At 47.6% G+C, this 17,583-nt stretch overlaps 2 protein-coding genes across 3 annotated transcripts; one reads left to right on the top strand and one right to left on the bottom strand.

The window, feature by feature from the left end:
* The first annotated feature begins 4,040 nt into the window (after window positions 1-4,040).
* LOC112902316 lies at window positions 4,041-5,288 on the top strand. Its single transcript, XM_025971339.1, has 2 exons — window positions 4,041-4,941; window positions 5,047-5,288. The coding sequence occupies exons 1-2, from the start codon at window positions 4,544-4,546 to the stop codon at window positions 5,138-5,140; spliced, it is 492 nt and encodes a 163-aa protein (XP_025827124.1). The 5' UTR covers window positions 4,041-4,543; the 3' UTR covers window positions 5,141-5,288.
* A 740-nt stretch (window positions 5,289-6,028) lies between these two features.
* On the bottom strand, window positions 6,029-12,354 carry LOC112884805 (serine/threonine-protein kinase ppk30). Of its 2 annotated transcripts, none has more exons than XM_025950396.1 (8): window positions 12,202-12,354; window positions 10,394-10,925; window positions 9,882-10,047; window positions 9,750-9,800; window positions 9,270-9,452; window positions 9,046-9,142; window positions 6,789-7,486; window positions 6,029-6,707 (listed from the first exon to the last, which is right to left on the bottom strand). In XM_025950396.1, exons 2-8 carry the CDS (start codon window positions 10,855-10,857, stop codon window positions 6,336-6,338), a joined length of 2,031 nt encoding a protein of 676 aa, XP_025806181.1. In that variant the 5' UTR covers window positions 10,858-10,925; window positions 12,202-12,354; the 3' UTR covers window positions 6,029-6,335. The 2 variants fall into 2 exon arrangements, with proteins under 2 accessions (XP_025806181.1, XP_025806172.1); XM_025950387.1 differs by having other exon boundaries at window positions 12,171-12,325.
* Between the last annotated feature and the right edge of the window lie 5,229 nt (window positions 12,355-17,583).

Raw genomic sequence — 17,583 nt, 5'->3', positions numbered from 1 at the left:
TGACCATCCACTCCATCAGCTGCTCTTGCTCACCAATCATCAAAGGATAGGTCCTCAGACTGCGGACAAAGAGCCTGCAAGTTGAAACTTCTGTAGGATGTTGAACCATACTTGCCTAGCGAAGACGCAATTACACAAACAACCAGCAGGTGATTAATCGTCTCCTCAGCTTGATCGTAGAGCGGGCATCGTTCAGGGTGTGACAGTCCTTGCCTAGCAAGTTGAATGGCCGTCCAGCATTTATCACGCGCAACCAGCCACACGAAAAACTCATTTACCAGGAGCCTAGGTTTTCCAGATCCGCTTCAATGGTTTGAACCGAGTGGCACAAATGAATAGTCCTTCATATGTTGATTTTGCAGAGCTCGCCGAAGACCACCGTGCCGAGGTACGCCAGCGGGACCTCGAATCGCTGCCCATCGGCCGAGTACACGACGCAGCGGCCCCTGCCGGCCACGGACGTCGACGTGCCACATCGTATCTCGTGTTCGATCTTGTTTTCGCATTATTTGCTAACAATCCTTGGGCTTCTTTCGCCGGCGCCCAGGTGGGTGAGCCGCTTCCTCGCCAAAGCGGCCATCCGCTACCACTTCTTCGCCATTTGCACAAGTCTCTTGGCACTGATCATGGCTGAATATCCAGAGGACCTTCCGTATCAGGTGGTAGTCAGCTGCTAGATGTAATGCTTAGGTTGCTGATGAACTGATGAAGTCTGTGCTAAGCTGATGGATTTATAGGTGAGAGCTGAGAACCAAGAGAAGGGCTTGCGGTTCAAGGGCAGCAATCAAGCTAAGTCAGGTTGGCAAGGGACAATGCCACGAGCTCAGAACATTCAGTGCTGAGAGCTGAGAACATTGTTTCTGGGCGACAGGATTAAGCTTGTCTAGCGGCCTAGACAACTTGCTCGACAGCTTATGTTCATTTCGCTGTTGTTGCTTCCAGTTCCCTACATTACAGTTTTCGTCATAATTATTCTGATTCATGACGTTGTTATAATGCCATCTGATCTCGGAACCTTCAGCCCATGCTTCCCAGTCCTCATCTTTAGGTGGGCGGCGCCTTGTTTTCGGTGTGGACAAAATCAGGAGAACAACGACTCATCATCCGGCTCTGGAGTGTATCTGACGGCACAGCTGCCCGGCTGAACAAGCCTGGCCCTCACACAGTCACACTTCATGTTGGCCCGGGTCATGGGGGCCTCTTCCCCACGACACCGCTTGGCAATTGGCATGCCCCATGGTGTACCTACACAACGGGTGCTGTCCAAACCTAAGCACCGAAAGCAAATCGTGAGTCAACTGGCATCGCACACTCCGTGCTCATGTCCTTGTCCCTTGCCCAACCATCCCGCCAGAGTAGTCGGTCGTGTGAGCTATATGCTCACAGTCATGTGGTCTCTGAACTCCAATCACTTGCAACTTCATAAAACAAAACACAGCAAACTGAAGCCACAGCTCTCCAGCATCCGTCCGGAAAGAAGAAGGAAACGAGTCAAACATTAACCATGATCAGCCAGAGAGGCTTGCTCAGCCGCTGGTCAAGAAGTGGCAGAGGATGCAGCTCACGGAAGGCCTAGCAGGCGGAATCAACAGCAAGCCACTCGCAGCACACCGCTCAGAAGGTAGCGGGAGCTGAGAAACAAAAGAGTGGGTAGTTTTTTTTTTTGAGCAAAAAGAGTGGGTAGGTTATGACAGCCTCCCGGGCCATAGCGCCGCCCGCCCCCTCCCGGGCCCTCCTAACTGGTAGGGCATCCTTGCTTCAGGGTTGCACCTCCAACACACAACTGCAACTTGGCCGTGCTAGGATCTCAACAATAGCTGGTCTCTTTCTGCGCTGCACTTCTTCTGACACGCTCCCAGAGGGCCGGAAACCACATGCCGGGCCGGACACCACATGCCTTTTCGGCGGGCTGGCTCTGACATAGGCCGTCAAGCATAACATCCCCTTCTATCCACTCTTTAGCCCTCCTCTAACTGGAGCGACAGGCACCCGCAACCATGCTCGGCTGATGCGGACGCTGAGAGGTGAATATTTAAACTGGCTATTGCATGGTTTGGGAAGCAGTGTGGTACTAATTTTGGAGAAAATCCTTAGCGGACACCGCATGTCTTTTCGACGGGCTGGCTCTGACCTGTCGGTGTTTTTACCATCGGCCTATCTAGAGATACCCTAAGGTAGGTGATTATTTGGTGAGAGATCGCCGGATCTGGAACTTGAAGGTGAACGTAAGGATACAAGACACAAATTTAGACAGATTCAGGCCGCTAGAGTAGCGTAATACCCGACATCCTGTTTTGGGGTGTTGTATATTGCGCCCTGCGCTTGAGTGTTAAGTTGCCTATTGGCTGCTCTCTGTTGGTTCTCTGCCTATCTAGGTATCCCTGCCCTCCTTTATATATCCCAGGGAACGGGGTTCCCAGTAGGATTACAAGGTAGGAGTTCTAGTAGGATTACAAGGTATGAGTTCTAATAGGATTACAGTAGAATCCTAGTAGGAATCGGACGTCTTTTTTCTCACGGGTAGCTTCCTTACGGTACCCAGGGGATCTATCCCTGACAAACCCCCGAGCTCTTCATAGCCGAGTACTGCAGGCATTTCGAGTACTTCTGAAGTAGTCTTCGGCTTCTTCTGAAACTCCGTCTTGAAGGTCTTTTTCGAGTATTTCCTTGGTTGCATCGAAGCTATGAGGTGCTCATGCTCCGAATAGCTTCAAGTCTTCCTTTGTATGGGGTACGATGGAAAATCGCACTCTATATGGAGTAGCTCCCGAGCCTTAGGTTGAATTGAAGAATCAAGCTGAGGGTCAAATTAGCCTTGAATCTTCTTTTCTTATCCTTCGAGTACATTCAAAAGATAAATAGTCGATGACACGTATCCTGCAACCCCCGAGCCTTAAATCCAAAACCCTTAGGTTCGGAAAAAGGATCCAAGAATCGTGGCATTGGTGTTACTCTGAAATCTCAAGAAAAACTCTTCGCCTTCTGCATAGTGAAATTGAGCCTCCCGCTGGTTTATTTAACCGCGCGGTGACTTAGGGTTTCTTCTGCACTCTCAGTCTTCATATGAGTCGTCTTCGAGTAGTTTTGCGGCATCCAGCCCCTGAGCTTACGAGCCAGGAGAGCCGAAGGAGCCATGTCGAGTAGTGTGCATCGCCCAGCCCCCGAGCCTGGGAACCAGCGGAACTATGATGGCACGCCGTGCTGCCTGGAGGGTTGTTGCTGAAGCTTGATCTGAAAAAAGATAATGCATACATTATGTAGCATAATACGAAGATACCGAGTAGTACTCAGTAATAATGCGAAGACACCAAAATTTATTCGGTGTAAAAATTATTGTGTCGAGCTCTTTTTTAGACCACTTAAATCTCCCGAGTAGTCCACCCTTTACGTTCATCCGGTCCCAGTTTAGCCTTCACCCATAGCATGTACAAGTTGCTTAGCTCTCTAGCCTTCGCTCATACAGGACGGGTCGCTTAGGTCATGACTGGAGACTCGAGGTTTCACGGATTAAGCCATTTGCTACTCGAGTAGATTAGTGACCGTTAAGAGGAGACAACGAGCAGAAAGTAGTCGTCATGCGACAAAGAGGATGCGCAGTGCGCAAAAGGTAGTCGACGAAGTGTAGCTCTGGAGGGTTTCAATGCCTATGGAGAGTCGTACACGGATAAGTAGTCGGTGAAGTGTAGCTTTGGAGGGTTTCATGCCCATCGAGAGATATACACGGATAAGTAGTCAGCGAAGTGTAGCTCTGGAGGGTTTCAATGCCCGTCGAGAGACGTACACGGATAAGTAGCCGATCTTGTGAAGAACAAGTCAGAAAAGGTATAAGTCACTTAGCTTGATTCGTGGATGAATGTTGACGAAGCCGTAGAGCTTGTTGATGGAGCTGCGACGGTTTGTTGATGAAGCTCGACTAGTCAGAGTCGATTTCGACTAGTTTTCAAGTCGAAACGAATAGTTGATGTAGTCGTTGCTGTGAGGCACGCCCTCGACTAGTTTGTAGTCGAGATGAGTAGTTGAAGCAGTTGCTGTGATGGATCATTTGCTGCACTAAGTGACAGCAGCTATGACATTGACTTAGCTGCATCTTCTAACTCTAATTGCTCTGATCCTGAGTATGAACCTGACGACGAAATAGTTGATGAGGATGATATTTCTGTCTTTTCTTATGACGTTGATGATCCATGTGTAGATATTGGTGTGGTGTTCCCTTATGTTAAACAATGCAAATCAGCATTAACCCAGCAATCTTGAATGTTTATGCTTTCCGTACTGTTAAGAAAGACAAGAAGCGCTTTCGAGCCAAGTGTGTGAGAGCTAATAAGGGCTGCAAGTGGATATTTCTGTCTTTTCTTATAAGAAATAGGATTGCTATGTCAATGGAGGGAAAAATAATCCCATCTATTCTGGAGGCTCTTACTGCTCAAAGCAAAGCTATCAAGGACTGCAAAGTTTTAAGTTGTGGAAATAGCACAGCTGAAGTAACTGCACCTACCAAATCAGGAGCACGTTTTAGGTATGCAGTCAACTTGGAGTTGAAGACATGCGGCTCGCTTGGCAAGTGAGTGGAAAACCCTGTAGACATGCTTTAGCCATCATTGCAAAACTTAGCAGGGAGGTGCACATGGATGACTATGTCCATGAGTACGCTGTTGACAGGTTCAAAAAGGCATATCCTAGTATGTTCAATCCAATGACATCCAAGCAATTTTGGCCACGTGTTGAACTAGGATACAAAATCAAGAAGCTAATATTAAGAAGAAAGCCTGGGAGGCCAAGAAAATATAGGATCAAGGCATCAGATGAGCCTAATAGTACAAAGAAAAGGAGGTGCCCTGAATACTATGAACTAGGCCATGCAGCCAAAAAGTGCCAAGGAGGCTTAACAGCAAGACAGAAAAGGAGCCGCCTGTCTAATGATAGTGCATTAGAGGGAAGCAAGTAAGTGATGCATCTGTACTCTTTTTCCTTATAAATTGTACTAATTGCATATCTATATAATTATTTGCATAATTATTGATACATTTTTACTCCATTGTTTTGAAGTGCTAGTACAAGTCACATTGGAGGAGAAAGACCACCAACTGGGAGGGGTAGAGGAAGAGGTGCTTCAAGACTTGCTGCATACTTCAATGCTTAGAAATGACATTATTTTGGTGCTCAAATGTGATTTGAGCATGTACGGCATTATTTTTGGAGTGCTCAAAAATGGTCTGGGCATGTACTGCATTTATTTTGGGTGCTCAAATGTAATCTGGCATGTACTGCATTTATTTTAGGTGCTCAAATGTAATTAGTTAATTTAGAGTGCTTAAAATCAGCATGGACATGTATGTGCTTAGGTTGTATGACTTGGACGTGATCTGGTCTTGTACTGCATTATGGACATGTGATGTCTCCTATGATAAATAAATTTGCTTAAATGTGATCAGAACATGGACATTTCATCCGTACTGTGTTATGCTTGCAAAATATCATATTCTACCATTTACTTAAAATATATATTGCTATTTGCTTCATATATTCCATAAATAAGCTCGGATTTGCTAATTCATGTTGATTATGGGATCATCCATGCTAAGGGCATATATGTCTTTTCACCCTTCCATTAACACTGTTAGCTTCCCTTCACAGAATAGGGATAGATTGATGGCGCGGGTTAAAAAAATAGGGGCAAACATGCAAAGTCTAAAAAAGGAGGGTCAACGTGCAGGTAGAGGTGAAAACGAGCTTTTTGCCTAAGGTTACATTTTTTTTCTACAGAAGTAGTATCACAATTTAGTTTACCTGGGTAAAAAAAAAGTGTTAGAAGAGTATCTAACCAAACGTATCGTTTACTTCACTCCAAAAATCCATCAAATGATCTTTGAAGTTTTCAAACATATTTGAAAAGCCATTAAAAAGGACCTTTTGATATGCTTGTGAAATGACTTAAGCTTTCCTTCGTCGGAAAATAAGATACGACAGTTGCTCCGTAGCTCCCCGTTTCAGGCTTTCAGCTCGAAAGAGGGGCAGAAAGAGCAGCGCATGAAACGTTATACCTTGGCATTGATACTGCTAGAGCAGTCAGTCATTACATGGTCATACTTCATACACAGAAATACGTACAGCACTGTAAATATTTACTTATTAACAAGGTAATGTCAGACGATCGCATGAATCAATGTCTAAGTTGGCTCAACCAACGATGAACACACTCAAGATTACCGATGTCAAAGCCATTTAGCAGGAAAGAATCATCAGCTTGCTCGTCCATCTGCAAGAGCAGGGCAAGCAGCGTAGGGCAGTTTGCAAATTTCAAACAAGAATGATGGTTACCGCATGTTGCTGTGACATTAAAAACCAGCCCATCCAGATGGCTGCTCCACTTTCTTCGCCACTCCAGCACTAAATCTCTGGGTGGAGCTCCCTTGACCAGCAGCCCTGTTGTTGATCTGAGTAGCAGTGCTTACTGCTGCTGCTGACGTTCTGAAATTATTGGTGCCAAAACCCCATGCATCAGGGGAAGGACCTGGGTTTGTGTTCTTGGTTAGGTTTTGCCTCCCATTAGTTGCATGATCGACCTTTGGTCGAGCCTGGGCCTGCGCCTGGGCCTTTGTGTCAGGGAATGCCTGCCATGTTTTGGCATCAGATCCGGCTGACGAAGAGTTGCTTGCAAGCATTCCTTGTTCAAGCTCCCACACCGTTCCTTCAACCTTCTCCTTTCGCTGCATGGATTAATCTCAAGGTAAGATGCTTACACAGGACTAAAAAATATGCTGTATTAGACATAGGTGTCGAGCAATCACCTGAGATCCAGAGTCTTGTGTCCTTGAGCTGACTTTGTTTGACGGAGGTGTTGTCTCAGCAAGAGCGCGCTTCAGCTCTTGGATCTCTTGACGCTGCGATCGGCATATTGCAGATAGCTTTTCATACTTGGCTGTCATCTCATCCTTCTCCAATGTGGTTTTCTTCAACTGCTCTTTCAGACTGGACACTTTGAGTTCAAGTTCAAATGCCTTACCAGCAGCAATGTTGAGATTGTGTGTATCAAAATCTGCAACAAAGCTGCTGAATGGATCTTTTTCACATTTTGGCTTGAGCTGAGGTTGGTGTGCTTTAATTTGCACAGAACATTGTGTCTCCGTGAACAAATTTGTGTCGGAGACACCTGTGAATCCATTATTGGGCACAGAGTTACTTGGTGCTTTACTTGTTCGTGACGATTGAACAGAATGACCATGCCTATCCCCAGGGATACTGATGCTGGTGTCCACCCTGCTTTGGTTCTGTTTTGATGACAATGATAGCTTAATTGGCTCCTCGTCAAACAGAGGTTTCCTATTATCCACAGCTTGAGCACCTTGCGCATGCTGTGTCACCCAAAATGCACCTAAAGGTGCATCTCCTGCCCTTGAGCTTCCATGCGATAAAGAACTATTAGATTGCTCTCTTGGAGGCGGTGGAGGGTTCCTTCTAGGCATCACATGTGTTCTTCTATGAGCACCTACACAAGCAAAATAGATTATCAACAAGTAAATATCACTAGGCCAGTCATGTCCAGAAATACAACGGTAAAATAGTAAAGTGACCTTGCCCAATAATTGCACTTTCTTGCAGAAATATAGGACCTACAATCAGGCTAAAATAGTAAATGATGGTTATAGAACGCTGCATGCAGCATGGAAACATGACATGATGGTTTGATATCCTAGATAAGGGAAGGATGGTAGGACAATGGCAATTGCTATGAAGGAATGTTCATAATCATTAAATTTAAGATTAAGAAGGTAAAAGTTCCCAACTGAATTACTATACTCTGATACTCCCTCCGTTTCATTTTTTAAGGCGTACACACAAACCATGATTCAAGCTGTTCAATCTTACTAGCAATCAGCCTCAGATATGTCATCATACCATACAGATTTTCTTCCAATGGATACATATTTGAAGGTACTTCCATTTGATTTCAGTTTTATAGTCTTGAACAATATAATGTATAATATATTATTAATGGTCAAAATGTAGTCTTGGAAACCACACCAGATCAAACCGTGCCTTGCATTTTGAAAAGGATGGGCATACAACATTCAAAATAAGATTGTCTAGAAGAGGGGCTTTAGAGTATATGTAGTAATTAACTAATTACCGAAGTCGGAGACAAGGCCACAGAAATAACAAATACTTAAATAGGATAATAAGGTAACCAAATAACCCATGTACACATAAATTCTTGTCAAAGCCTGCCAGCACAGGAAAATGAACCTGACGTAGAGTCTGGCTTCCAACCCTACCTCAATTATCTATCGAAGCTGTACCAATTTATGTTATTCTATCAAATTCTTGTTTAGTAATAATTAGGTATTAGGCCACTAAATCATGTTAGGTTCTCCCAAATAAAAAGGAAGATCCTGCAAAAATGAGGACACAAAAGGGCTATTCGTTGAAGATTTGCAAATCCTGCTTTGCTTGAATCAAAATTCCTAGAGCCAAGTTCTTCATGTCACTCTGACTGGTTTTAGCTTCACAAATGATTTGTATCCTGACATAATGGAATATGCAAAAAAAATATATGCATGGATATGCAAGCCATTATGTGTGAATCCACAGAGCCTACATTATCTTATCAGCAGGTCCACATCCGTAACATAACTAATTGCTTACCACTTAACTTAGTCAATTACAGATAAGCTAGGGTTTAGTTTCTATCTATTAGGTTAGATCCAATCTAGTTACTTGGCTGTTGTGGATCATCAATAAAGGGGGAGAAAGAATTAAGAAAGAAAAGCCTTCTTCATTCCTGTCCATGGCGACCCACTGTACATATCATGTCCCCCCCTCCAATCCCTGAATCCAGACACATAACTGGCACTATCTTTCTGTCCTCAAGTGGTCCTTTGAGATACAATAAGTGGACATTTGAGTTGTCAAACAGGCAAACAAAGTTAAAATTTGCCCCCATTCTACCTAAAAATTATTTAGGAAGTACTGCAAATCAATGGCAACCACACATGATCAATAAATTGTGTTCTACTTGTAAAGACAAAAATTCTTCTAGCACATCACCTTCATCTTGCAAACTCATGGAAATGGCTGATGAAGGTCCATCAGGTAACCTTTTCTGTAACTCAAGTGGCAGTAGCTCGTTAACACGAAACCAGACCTGTAAAATATACAGCTTATAACATAAGCCAAAGAAAACTATTTGTCTGATTCCTAGAACTACATGCAACAGTCTATGACTAACCTAGTATCATGGAGATGAATGGCCAATCAATCAAAGCTCTTGCCTGCATGATGTCTGGCCTGGCATTTGGAGAGGCTTCCAGCATATCTTTGATCAACCCTGTGACATCAGTGCTATACTTGGGTTGCTCAGGGATACGATAATTGCCATTGAGTATCTGCAACTTGGATTCTCCATCAAATGCAGACTTGAAGTAGCATATTCTATACAAAAGGCATCCCAAGGCCTGCCAATGGTAAAAATAATAAAAAGTCAGATAACTTCATTCAGCCATACTTTGCATGAAGTGCAAGACAAATAGCCCAATGATTAATGTTAAACAATATATGGCACAGGAACCAAAACGTTATAGTAGCAATCACTGATTACAATTAACATGAAAAAAGATGCATTTAAACTTTTATGAAGTTAATCTGCCTATCTCTGATAATTCAAGTAAGATAGCACATGATATGTCATTGATTGGCTTAAGATTTGAAGATATGCATCCTAAAGACCACATGTTCATATGCTTTGCACTTACCCAAATGTCGACTTTCTCACTAATAACTTCTCTTCTGTAGAGATCCCACATCTGAAAACTCATCATGGCATCATTAGAGATTGTACAAAGTTTATTAATTTTAATCCATCATGTAGACATCTACTCATTTACCTCAGGGGCCCTGTATGCCGGGGTCGTATGTTTCCTAATGATATCTTCCTCGATTCCCATCTCTTCTGGTTTGTTGAAGCATTTATGATTTGTTGACGTGCTTCCAAAATCACATATTTTCCATGCACCATCAAATCCAAGAAGAACATTTTCAGCTTTGAGATCCCTGAACAACATGGCAAAGAACTTTAAGACATTTGTGAATAGTTGATGCATGCTTATAACTTTATAGCATGTTTTAGCAACTGCAAACGAGTCCCTCACACCTAATACGACACATTGGTACGAGGAAGAACTGTTTCCAAACAATTTTTGACCACCTAATGCGGTACATATGCTACAAGATACATAAATTTCAACCCCTCCCAGAATATTAGCATGATACAAATATGGTACATGAAAGAAAATAACAATATTACAACACTCAATTTGCTAGTGTGCCATAATTGCCAATTAATTTCATAAATCTTAACTGTATAGTGAAACAGAACAGCTTAAAGACTAAAAAGTACCTATGTGCAATTGGTGGTGACTGTCCATGCATGGCGAAAACAGCATTGCAGACATCTCTGAAAATTAAAAGTGCCTTCTTCTCCTCATAGTAACCACTACCTCTGCTCTCCATTGCACTCACCAAGGACTTCTCACAGAACTCCATCACAAGAAGTGCCTCCTTTGTGCGGCCCATATCAAAAACATCATGCGCAACAAGTGTGACCACATTAGGATGCCCTTTGAGGAGGTTCATAACCTGGATTTCCTTCATGACAAGATCAAGCGATTCCGTATCATTGCAAATAATGTGCTTCATTGCATACGACTTTGATGGATGTACTGTGTCACATGCCAGATATACACAAGAGAAACCTCCTTGTGCAATGGCATTTCGTACTGTAATCTTCACATTTCCAACATCAATGGTCCGGCCTTCCAACCCACTCTGTGGTTTCCCGCCAAAGGGATTGAGCCTCCACATTATTGTAACACCCGAGATAGAATGAATGGAATCCCAATTCTTATTGTCTTATGCTTCTCCAAATGTCCCTGTGTAAACCAAAAAATAAACCAAGCGACAACAGAATGAAACTTTTGATATGCAATAAGTAACATGAAGCCATATAGGCACAAAAAGTGAATGGAAAATCATTGAAACAAAAGTTTGCGCTCATGAAATAAATTGTCCAAAGAAAGCTACAAGTTTCACGTCTGCACTCATATGAAATGCAGATCACGATCCTCTGCATGGAGATAGCTGTATGCAATGCAAGATATGTGACTATGGGCGCCCATTAGTACCAGATAAAGCCATGTCTACTCTCAGAGCCCCAAAAATTGAAAATAATCAATAGCTTGATACTCCAAAGCTAAATTTTACCCTTTTTTTCCAAAACTATCTAATAGTGTGATGTCTCCACTTAGTTTTGTGAATGAAGCACAATCAAGCACAGGCATAACGAGTAGTATTACGAGTAGTATTACAATAACGTGATCGAAATCCATCTCCCAGAACCTAGCACAATTACTATTTGAGGATTCTGCTCCACTCTGAACATTATCACAACACAACTAACTGTTAATGATAAGCACTTCCAGAATGGCTTGATTCTACAGAGTGATAAGCCAGCCTTGGAATTATTGGACCAAAATTTCACTTCTCACATTGATGATCTGCTGACTTAATCCACTGCAAGCAATCGCGCAAACAGCAATACAAGTGAAACTAATTAGTAATTACACCTAAACCACCAGGCGGCTACAGTCCAACACTAAATCAACCATGATGCCCGTAAAGCTACATAATTAGCTTAGGGGACACTAGTGCCCGTGCATTCACGAAAAATCAGGCCGTGTCACCTAGACAAACCGAAAGAGCGAATCAGTGCAGCTACTGCTACAGCTAGTACCATGTGACGCCCACACATGAGTATTCTCGGGCTCAGATCAGGCGATCCCGCTATATGCTTGCTCCGAAAAAGGACCAAAACCATGGAATCTAGCCAACCCAAAGCTCGTGCCCCCGGGCCAGATTACAGAGATACTGTCATACTGAAACCCACCAAAATTTCCCCCCGTAGCTCCAGCGCGAGTCGCAGATCACCGCGATCCCGCGCGCATTCCCACGGCCAACGGAAATGATCCCCCCTTACCACACACACAAAAATGCAGGTCCGGCTCCGATCCCTCCCAGGCAACCGAATCTAACCACCCCCATTGCCGCCGGCCCCCTCGTTCATCCAGCGACACGCGAATCCCGCGAAAAGCTCGTCGAATCTCGGCAAGGAGGCACACCTCTAGATCGGAGGCGGAGAGCGGCGCTCACCGCAGCGGGCTCCGGCGCCGGCGGCGTCGGATGCGGGGGCGCGATCTCGTCTGGAGATTCGGCGCCCGGGCGTACCCGGTTGCTAGGCCCCTGAGGGAAGGAGGGAGGAAGGAAGCAAAAGCCGAGACGTGGAGTGGTGCCGTGGTGGTGGAGCCGTGGGCGATGGCAAAGTGGTGGCCTGGTGGTGGCCGGTGCGGGGTGTGGCCACAAATAGATTTGTTATGGAAATATTTTCGCCCATAAATGGAGGAGATTTTTGCCAATTTGCTACTCCAAACAACTCGCTTCGCCCATTTACCATCGCAAACAATAGATTCGCCAATTTACCCTTGCAAACACAACCGTTTTGATTTTTCTTGCCACTTGCCCATTTTACCCATCATCTCTCTCGTCTCCAGGCCTGCCTGCATAAAAGGGCAAACACACTCCACTACGGCTGAAACAAACACGACGTGGGGCCCGCACATCAGATGGACGGTCGAGATGGTGCCGGTGGCCGCATGAACATGTGGGCACGCCTTTTCGCTCGTCTCCTCCACCCCTGTTCCATCTCCATCCGTACAGACCAACGCGAGACGATGAGCGCGACGAGGAGGTGCCAGCGGCCGCGCAGCTCGTCCGCAACGCTTGAGCTTGCCCGCGGCCGAGCAACTCGCTGGTGAGTGGGGATTCACACGCGCTTTTATTTTCCCCTCTCACGTCCGCACTCCTCTTCCTCCTCTGTTGTTCCTCTTCTCCTCCCGTGTGGCCGCGCCTCGCCGCGCCGCCGTGTCATCTATGGCTGTGGGCAAAAGCCATACTATTCCCACGGCTAACCCCTTCGTGTAGCCCATGCCCCATCTCCTACGTGAGGTCGCGCTCATGCCACCGACGCTCGGTGTCGGGGATGACAAGTGACAACGGAGAGAGGGGCAGGTCGGTCGATTCGTCATAGCAGCAGGTGAGGCTCATGTGCCCGATAAGGTCAAGCGTCGCCACCTCGTGTGTTCCATGGTGGCTGCCGGAGACGAGGTCACCTTCCTGCTCACCCAGCTCGCAGAGTAGGAGGGTGGGGGAAAGGTGGAGAAGAAGGATATGGCAAGTGGGGTCAGGTCTAAAATGGTCCTAGTGGTTGGATAATCCAAGTGGCAGCGTTTGTAGTGGTAAACTGGCGAATCTATTCTTTGCTTGGTAAACTGGCGAAGCCATTTGTTTGGATTGGCAAAAAGCTCCAGATAGGGTGGTGGCCAGTGCGGCACAGCTCTGCTCAGGAGGCGGGCAGGGGCGTCGTCGCGGATCCGGAGCGCGACAGGAAGGGGCGGCACGATTCGGGACGGTGACGCACAATAGGGTCAGGGGAGGAGGCGGTGGGTGCGGAGAGAGGAGCACGGGAGGCGAGGGGAGGGAAGGGGTGCCGGAGCCCGAGCAGAAAGGCGGCGCAGGGAAAGGGGCGGCGGGGAGGGGGCACAGGGAGAGAAAGGCGAAGGGCAGGCGAGGAAAACGCCCCCGCTTACCAGTACGCGAGCTCGGGATCTCGTCGAGAAAATCGGGATTCATGTTGTGCTCCTCGCCACGTCAGCTCTCACCCTCGTTCTCATCCCACCCCTTCAATGCACAGGCTATAGTGCTAGCTCTCACTTCTCTCTCCTCCACGTCAGCTTTTTTTCCAGATTTAATTATTTCAATCTCCGCGTGGATCAACAGAAACGTGCCATATCACTTCCGTCCTACCCCTCTCGCCCGACGCAAGCGCGCCGCCTCGCTCCCACCCGCCTCCCGCCCCCGCGCGCCTGCCAACGCGGGCGAGAGCGGGGCGATAGCGCCCGCTCCCGCCCGGCGGGATGGATCCCGCCTTCTCTCTCCCTCCCGCCCGCCTCCCGCCTGAGCCGGGCCGACAGGGGGGCGGTACCGCCCCCCATTGGCACCAGCCTAAGTGTCTTCCCAAATAATCAAAAATTAATTGAGGTTTTTGGGTGGGATTTTGATTTATTTTCATCGCGTATCTAAGCTTGGTGCTCCACTGTCTTTATTTGCCTTTCCTGGAGCAAACATGCAATTGATTGCTCAAGCTTAATGCCAATAATAAAATTCTTTTTTTTTGGCATAACTCAAAGGACACGGAAAACTCGAGCTCACTTTCAAACAAATCCGGAGCACTTGTCCCTGATCGACAGATTTTACTAGCATAGTTTGATATTTGTATGAACAACTACAAAATAATCATGTGTTCCGACCAGAGCCTTTAGGTCCACCGGAGTAAGATACAAGTGCAAGAAACGAGTTTTGTGGGACATCAAATGAGTAGTGTATGAGTGCAAACACAACAATCGAGTATCTACAATTGTCCACATGTTTAATCTTTATATTTTAAATAATATACTATGTTAGAGTCCAGCTCGAAAAGATGGAGAATTTTTTTTAAACCGAACCAGGCAGAAGAGCTGCTGATTATATTAAAAAGAAGGAACAACGTCCAGACTGGGCAAAACAAACAACGGCAAAGATGACACCGGCTGGTTGGAGTGGAACATCAACACGGCCACGCAACTCCACTCGAACTCTACTCAACAAAACCACCACTCCACTCGACAACGGGAGCAAAATCGAAGCACTACCGCAGCACCCACCCACAATCCACACTCTTTTAGTCGTCGAAACCTCAGGCGTGACCATGCGTTGATAGTAATCGAAGGAGGCAGATGCCACCGCACCAAGAAGGCCATCGCCATTCAGGATCCTTCGCCTCGATGCCGCTGCAACATCACACTCCACCCGACGGGTTGAAAAACACCGGATCCGGGCCACTCGCAGGTTTCCTCACGGTCGCCACCACGACAACACAATGTGCGGAGGCCTCGCCGCATCCGCCGTTGGACTCCACCTCTCTATCGTTGCCTCGAAGAAAACACTGCGAACGGGGCCTCGTCACGCCCGCCATAGTACTCCACGTTCCGAATCTGTTTCGCATGTCGTTGTCGAGGTGCAGAGCAAAGATGCCCCGCTCCCTGAGATCTCTAGCAAACAGCCAAGCCATCGCCGCAGGTCGACTTTGCCTCGTTGCTTCACCCTTGCACTAGCCACCGCCGCCATAGCAGCAAGCCAAGGAAGTCGCTTGCACCATCTTCCGACACTGCACCGCACCGGGTGGCCCTAGCCAAGCTGTGCAACCCGCTGCGGTCTGCTGCAAGCCTAGTCGTCCCACGATGCCGTTGCCGCAAGCGCCATCCTCCGACGCAGTCCAATGCCGCACTGACCGTTGCCAAGCAACGCCAGCCAACGTGGTCCGCTGCAAGCAGCCAACAGGCAACCATGTGACAACCCCTGGCCGCTACCGAGACCACGATCGCCTCTACGTGGGCTTGGCAAAACCCTTCTAGCTTGCCGCGCGATGGAATTATCGACACTGGCTGAAGCCGCCATGGACAAAGGACCGGCAACACCACAAACCAAGCTGGGTCTCCAGAGACGACGCCAAAGGCGCTGCCGTCACGCGTCCAGGACCTGAACAGGGTTTTCACCTAGAGAACCCCGTGCAGCAAGGTTGTTGTTCCAGAATGACGCCCCCAACGGGGAAAATGACGTCCAAGGACGTCGCCGTCATCCCACCAGCAAGGACGCCGGCAGGGGCTTTCGCTCGGAGTATCTCAACCTCTCGTTGCACGCGCACGGCACGATATTCCCGCACCGCAGCCACGACAGCCCTTTCGGGGCGTCGCCACCGCTGCGCCTCCATGCACCATGCCGCCGTAACTCCACCTCCACTTTGCTCACCGCCAGCTGCGCCAACACTTGACCGCCACTCCTCGCACGAGGCCACCACCGCAACGTCCCACAAACACGCTCGAAGCTCCTCAGGCCGCCACCGTGCTGCGAGGAGCGCGTGGCCGCGGTAGCCGCGCCTAGAGCGCCGCGCCCTCAGGGCCCCCGGGCGACAACCTCGTTGCCCCGGGCCACCTCCACCGCGGATGCCTCGGCACCTCCTCGTCGTCTACGCCCGCGCGCTCACGGTGTCACCGCGCCCGCGCCTGCACGTCGGCGGATCCTTTCACCTGGGAGCAGCCCGCCGCTGCGTCCGACAACGGCAGCGCGGGCCCCGGGGCACAACCCCTCCAACCGGCGAGGTGCACTCCCGCAGGCAGCGTGCCGAGGGCGAAGGCACAGCGCTTGAGCTGCCGCCGTCACAGATCCGCCACCATGGCTGCCGGATCCGGTCGCGGAGACACTGAATTTGGGCTTGCCGGCGCCGTCGCGGGGTGCCCTCCGACACCATGCGCGGCCGCGCCCGCAAGGCGAAGGGGGAGGAGCAAAGGCGGCCCCATCGCCGCCCTTGCGGGTCACGTGGGCTTCCGGCGACCAGCTCCGGCGGCGGAGCGGTGACAGGGAGAGGGAGAAAGGGAGCAGCGGCGGCAGAGGGGGCTTCCACCCGTGCCGCCCTACGCGGAGGCGACAAGCGGGCTTTTTTTTAGACTACATGTGTATAAGATGGAGAATTTTGATTTATGCGATTACGGTGAATCTAGTTTCTAGATTGCAATCCCAACAGTTCAAGCATTTTTGCAATGATGTGTAGCGCTCGTAGACACAACTTTAGAGGGAGATGCAAACTACATGAATTGCAGGATGTTAGTTTTAGTTTACTTCATTACCGTCTCGCTTGATCACACAAACACAACCAAACCGAGGAGTTGGGCTGTATTATCGGGGTTGGTAGCATGTTTTGGTCATTGCACATCACAAAACCATCACAAGACACCACGCCAGTGTGTTGCGTACAATGGCCCTCCATTATCAGATCTCACAAAGAAACAACGATAAGCCCCAATTATTTGCTTTTTTTTTCTAAAAGAGGGGCTGGATTGTGATTCTAATTTGTTTCGAGGTTTGGTCTCCTGCCGTGCAGGTAAGCTGCTATGAGTTCAGGATTCAAGCCATGTCACTTAGAGTACAAGGGCTGGACCACTGGTTTTTAATCAATTTCAAACTCTAGCAAACTACTTGCATCTCTCACTTCATATGCTATTGCTAGTCTCCTCATACTACCTCAATCCTGAAACATAAGGGATCATGAACTTATCCTAAAATACTACTCTAAAAACTACTCTGATGATGCAAGGAGTGCATCGATCACGTGTGAAGTTCATCATAGAAGAAGCAAAGAGAGGCTGGCGATGGCCTCTCGGATTGGTCAGTTATCCATACGAGAAGAGAGAGCTATGGCGTGGCCCATGAGCTTGCACAGCTAGTAAAACGAAATCGGCATTCGGCAGTGTGGCGATTTCTAGCTCCAACTTGTGTTGAGCAACTATTTGCTCAGGAATGTAATGCACTTTCTGAGTAATAAAGCTCTCTTCTCTTCGAAAAAAAAGTTTATACGTAGAAGTATTAGCATTTACCATAATGAGG

This window comes from Panicum hallii, chromosome 1, assembly GCF_002211085.1.
Source record: "Panicum hallii strain FIL2 chromosome 1, PHallii_v3.1, whole genome shotgun sequence".
Classification (NCBI taxonomy): Eukaryota; Viridiplantae; Streptophyta; class Magnoliopsida; order Poales; family Poaceae; genus Panicum; species Panicum hallii.
This window is presented reverse-complemented; position numbering and strand designations above follow the sequence as displayed.

Excerpts from the sequence above, each read along its gene's own strand:
- LOC112902316 (XM_025971339.1), top strand. The coding sequence starts at position 4,544 with ATGCGGCTCGCTTGGCAAGTGAGTGGAAAACCCTGTAGACATGCTTTA. Across the intron at positions 4,942-5,046 it reads AGTGCATTAGAGGGAAGCAA|TGCTAGTACAAGTCACATTG; the intron begins GTAAGTGATGCA and ends ATTGTTTTGAAG.
- LOC112884805 (XM_025950396.1), bottom strand. The coding sequence starts at position 10,857 with ATGTGGAGGCTCAATCCCTTTGGCGGGAAACCACAGAGTGGGTTGGAA. Across the intron at positions 7,487-9,045 it reads CATGAGTTTGCAAGATGAAG|GTGCTCATAGAAGAACACAT; the intron begins GTGATGTGCTAG and ends TTGCTTGTGTAG. Across the intron at positions 6,708-6,788 it reads CACAAGACTCTGGATCTCAG|CGAAAGGAGAAGGTTGAAGG; the intron begins GTGATTGCTCGA and ends TAATCCATGCAG.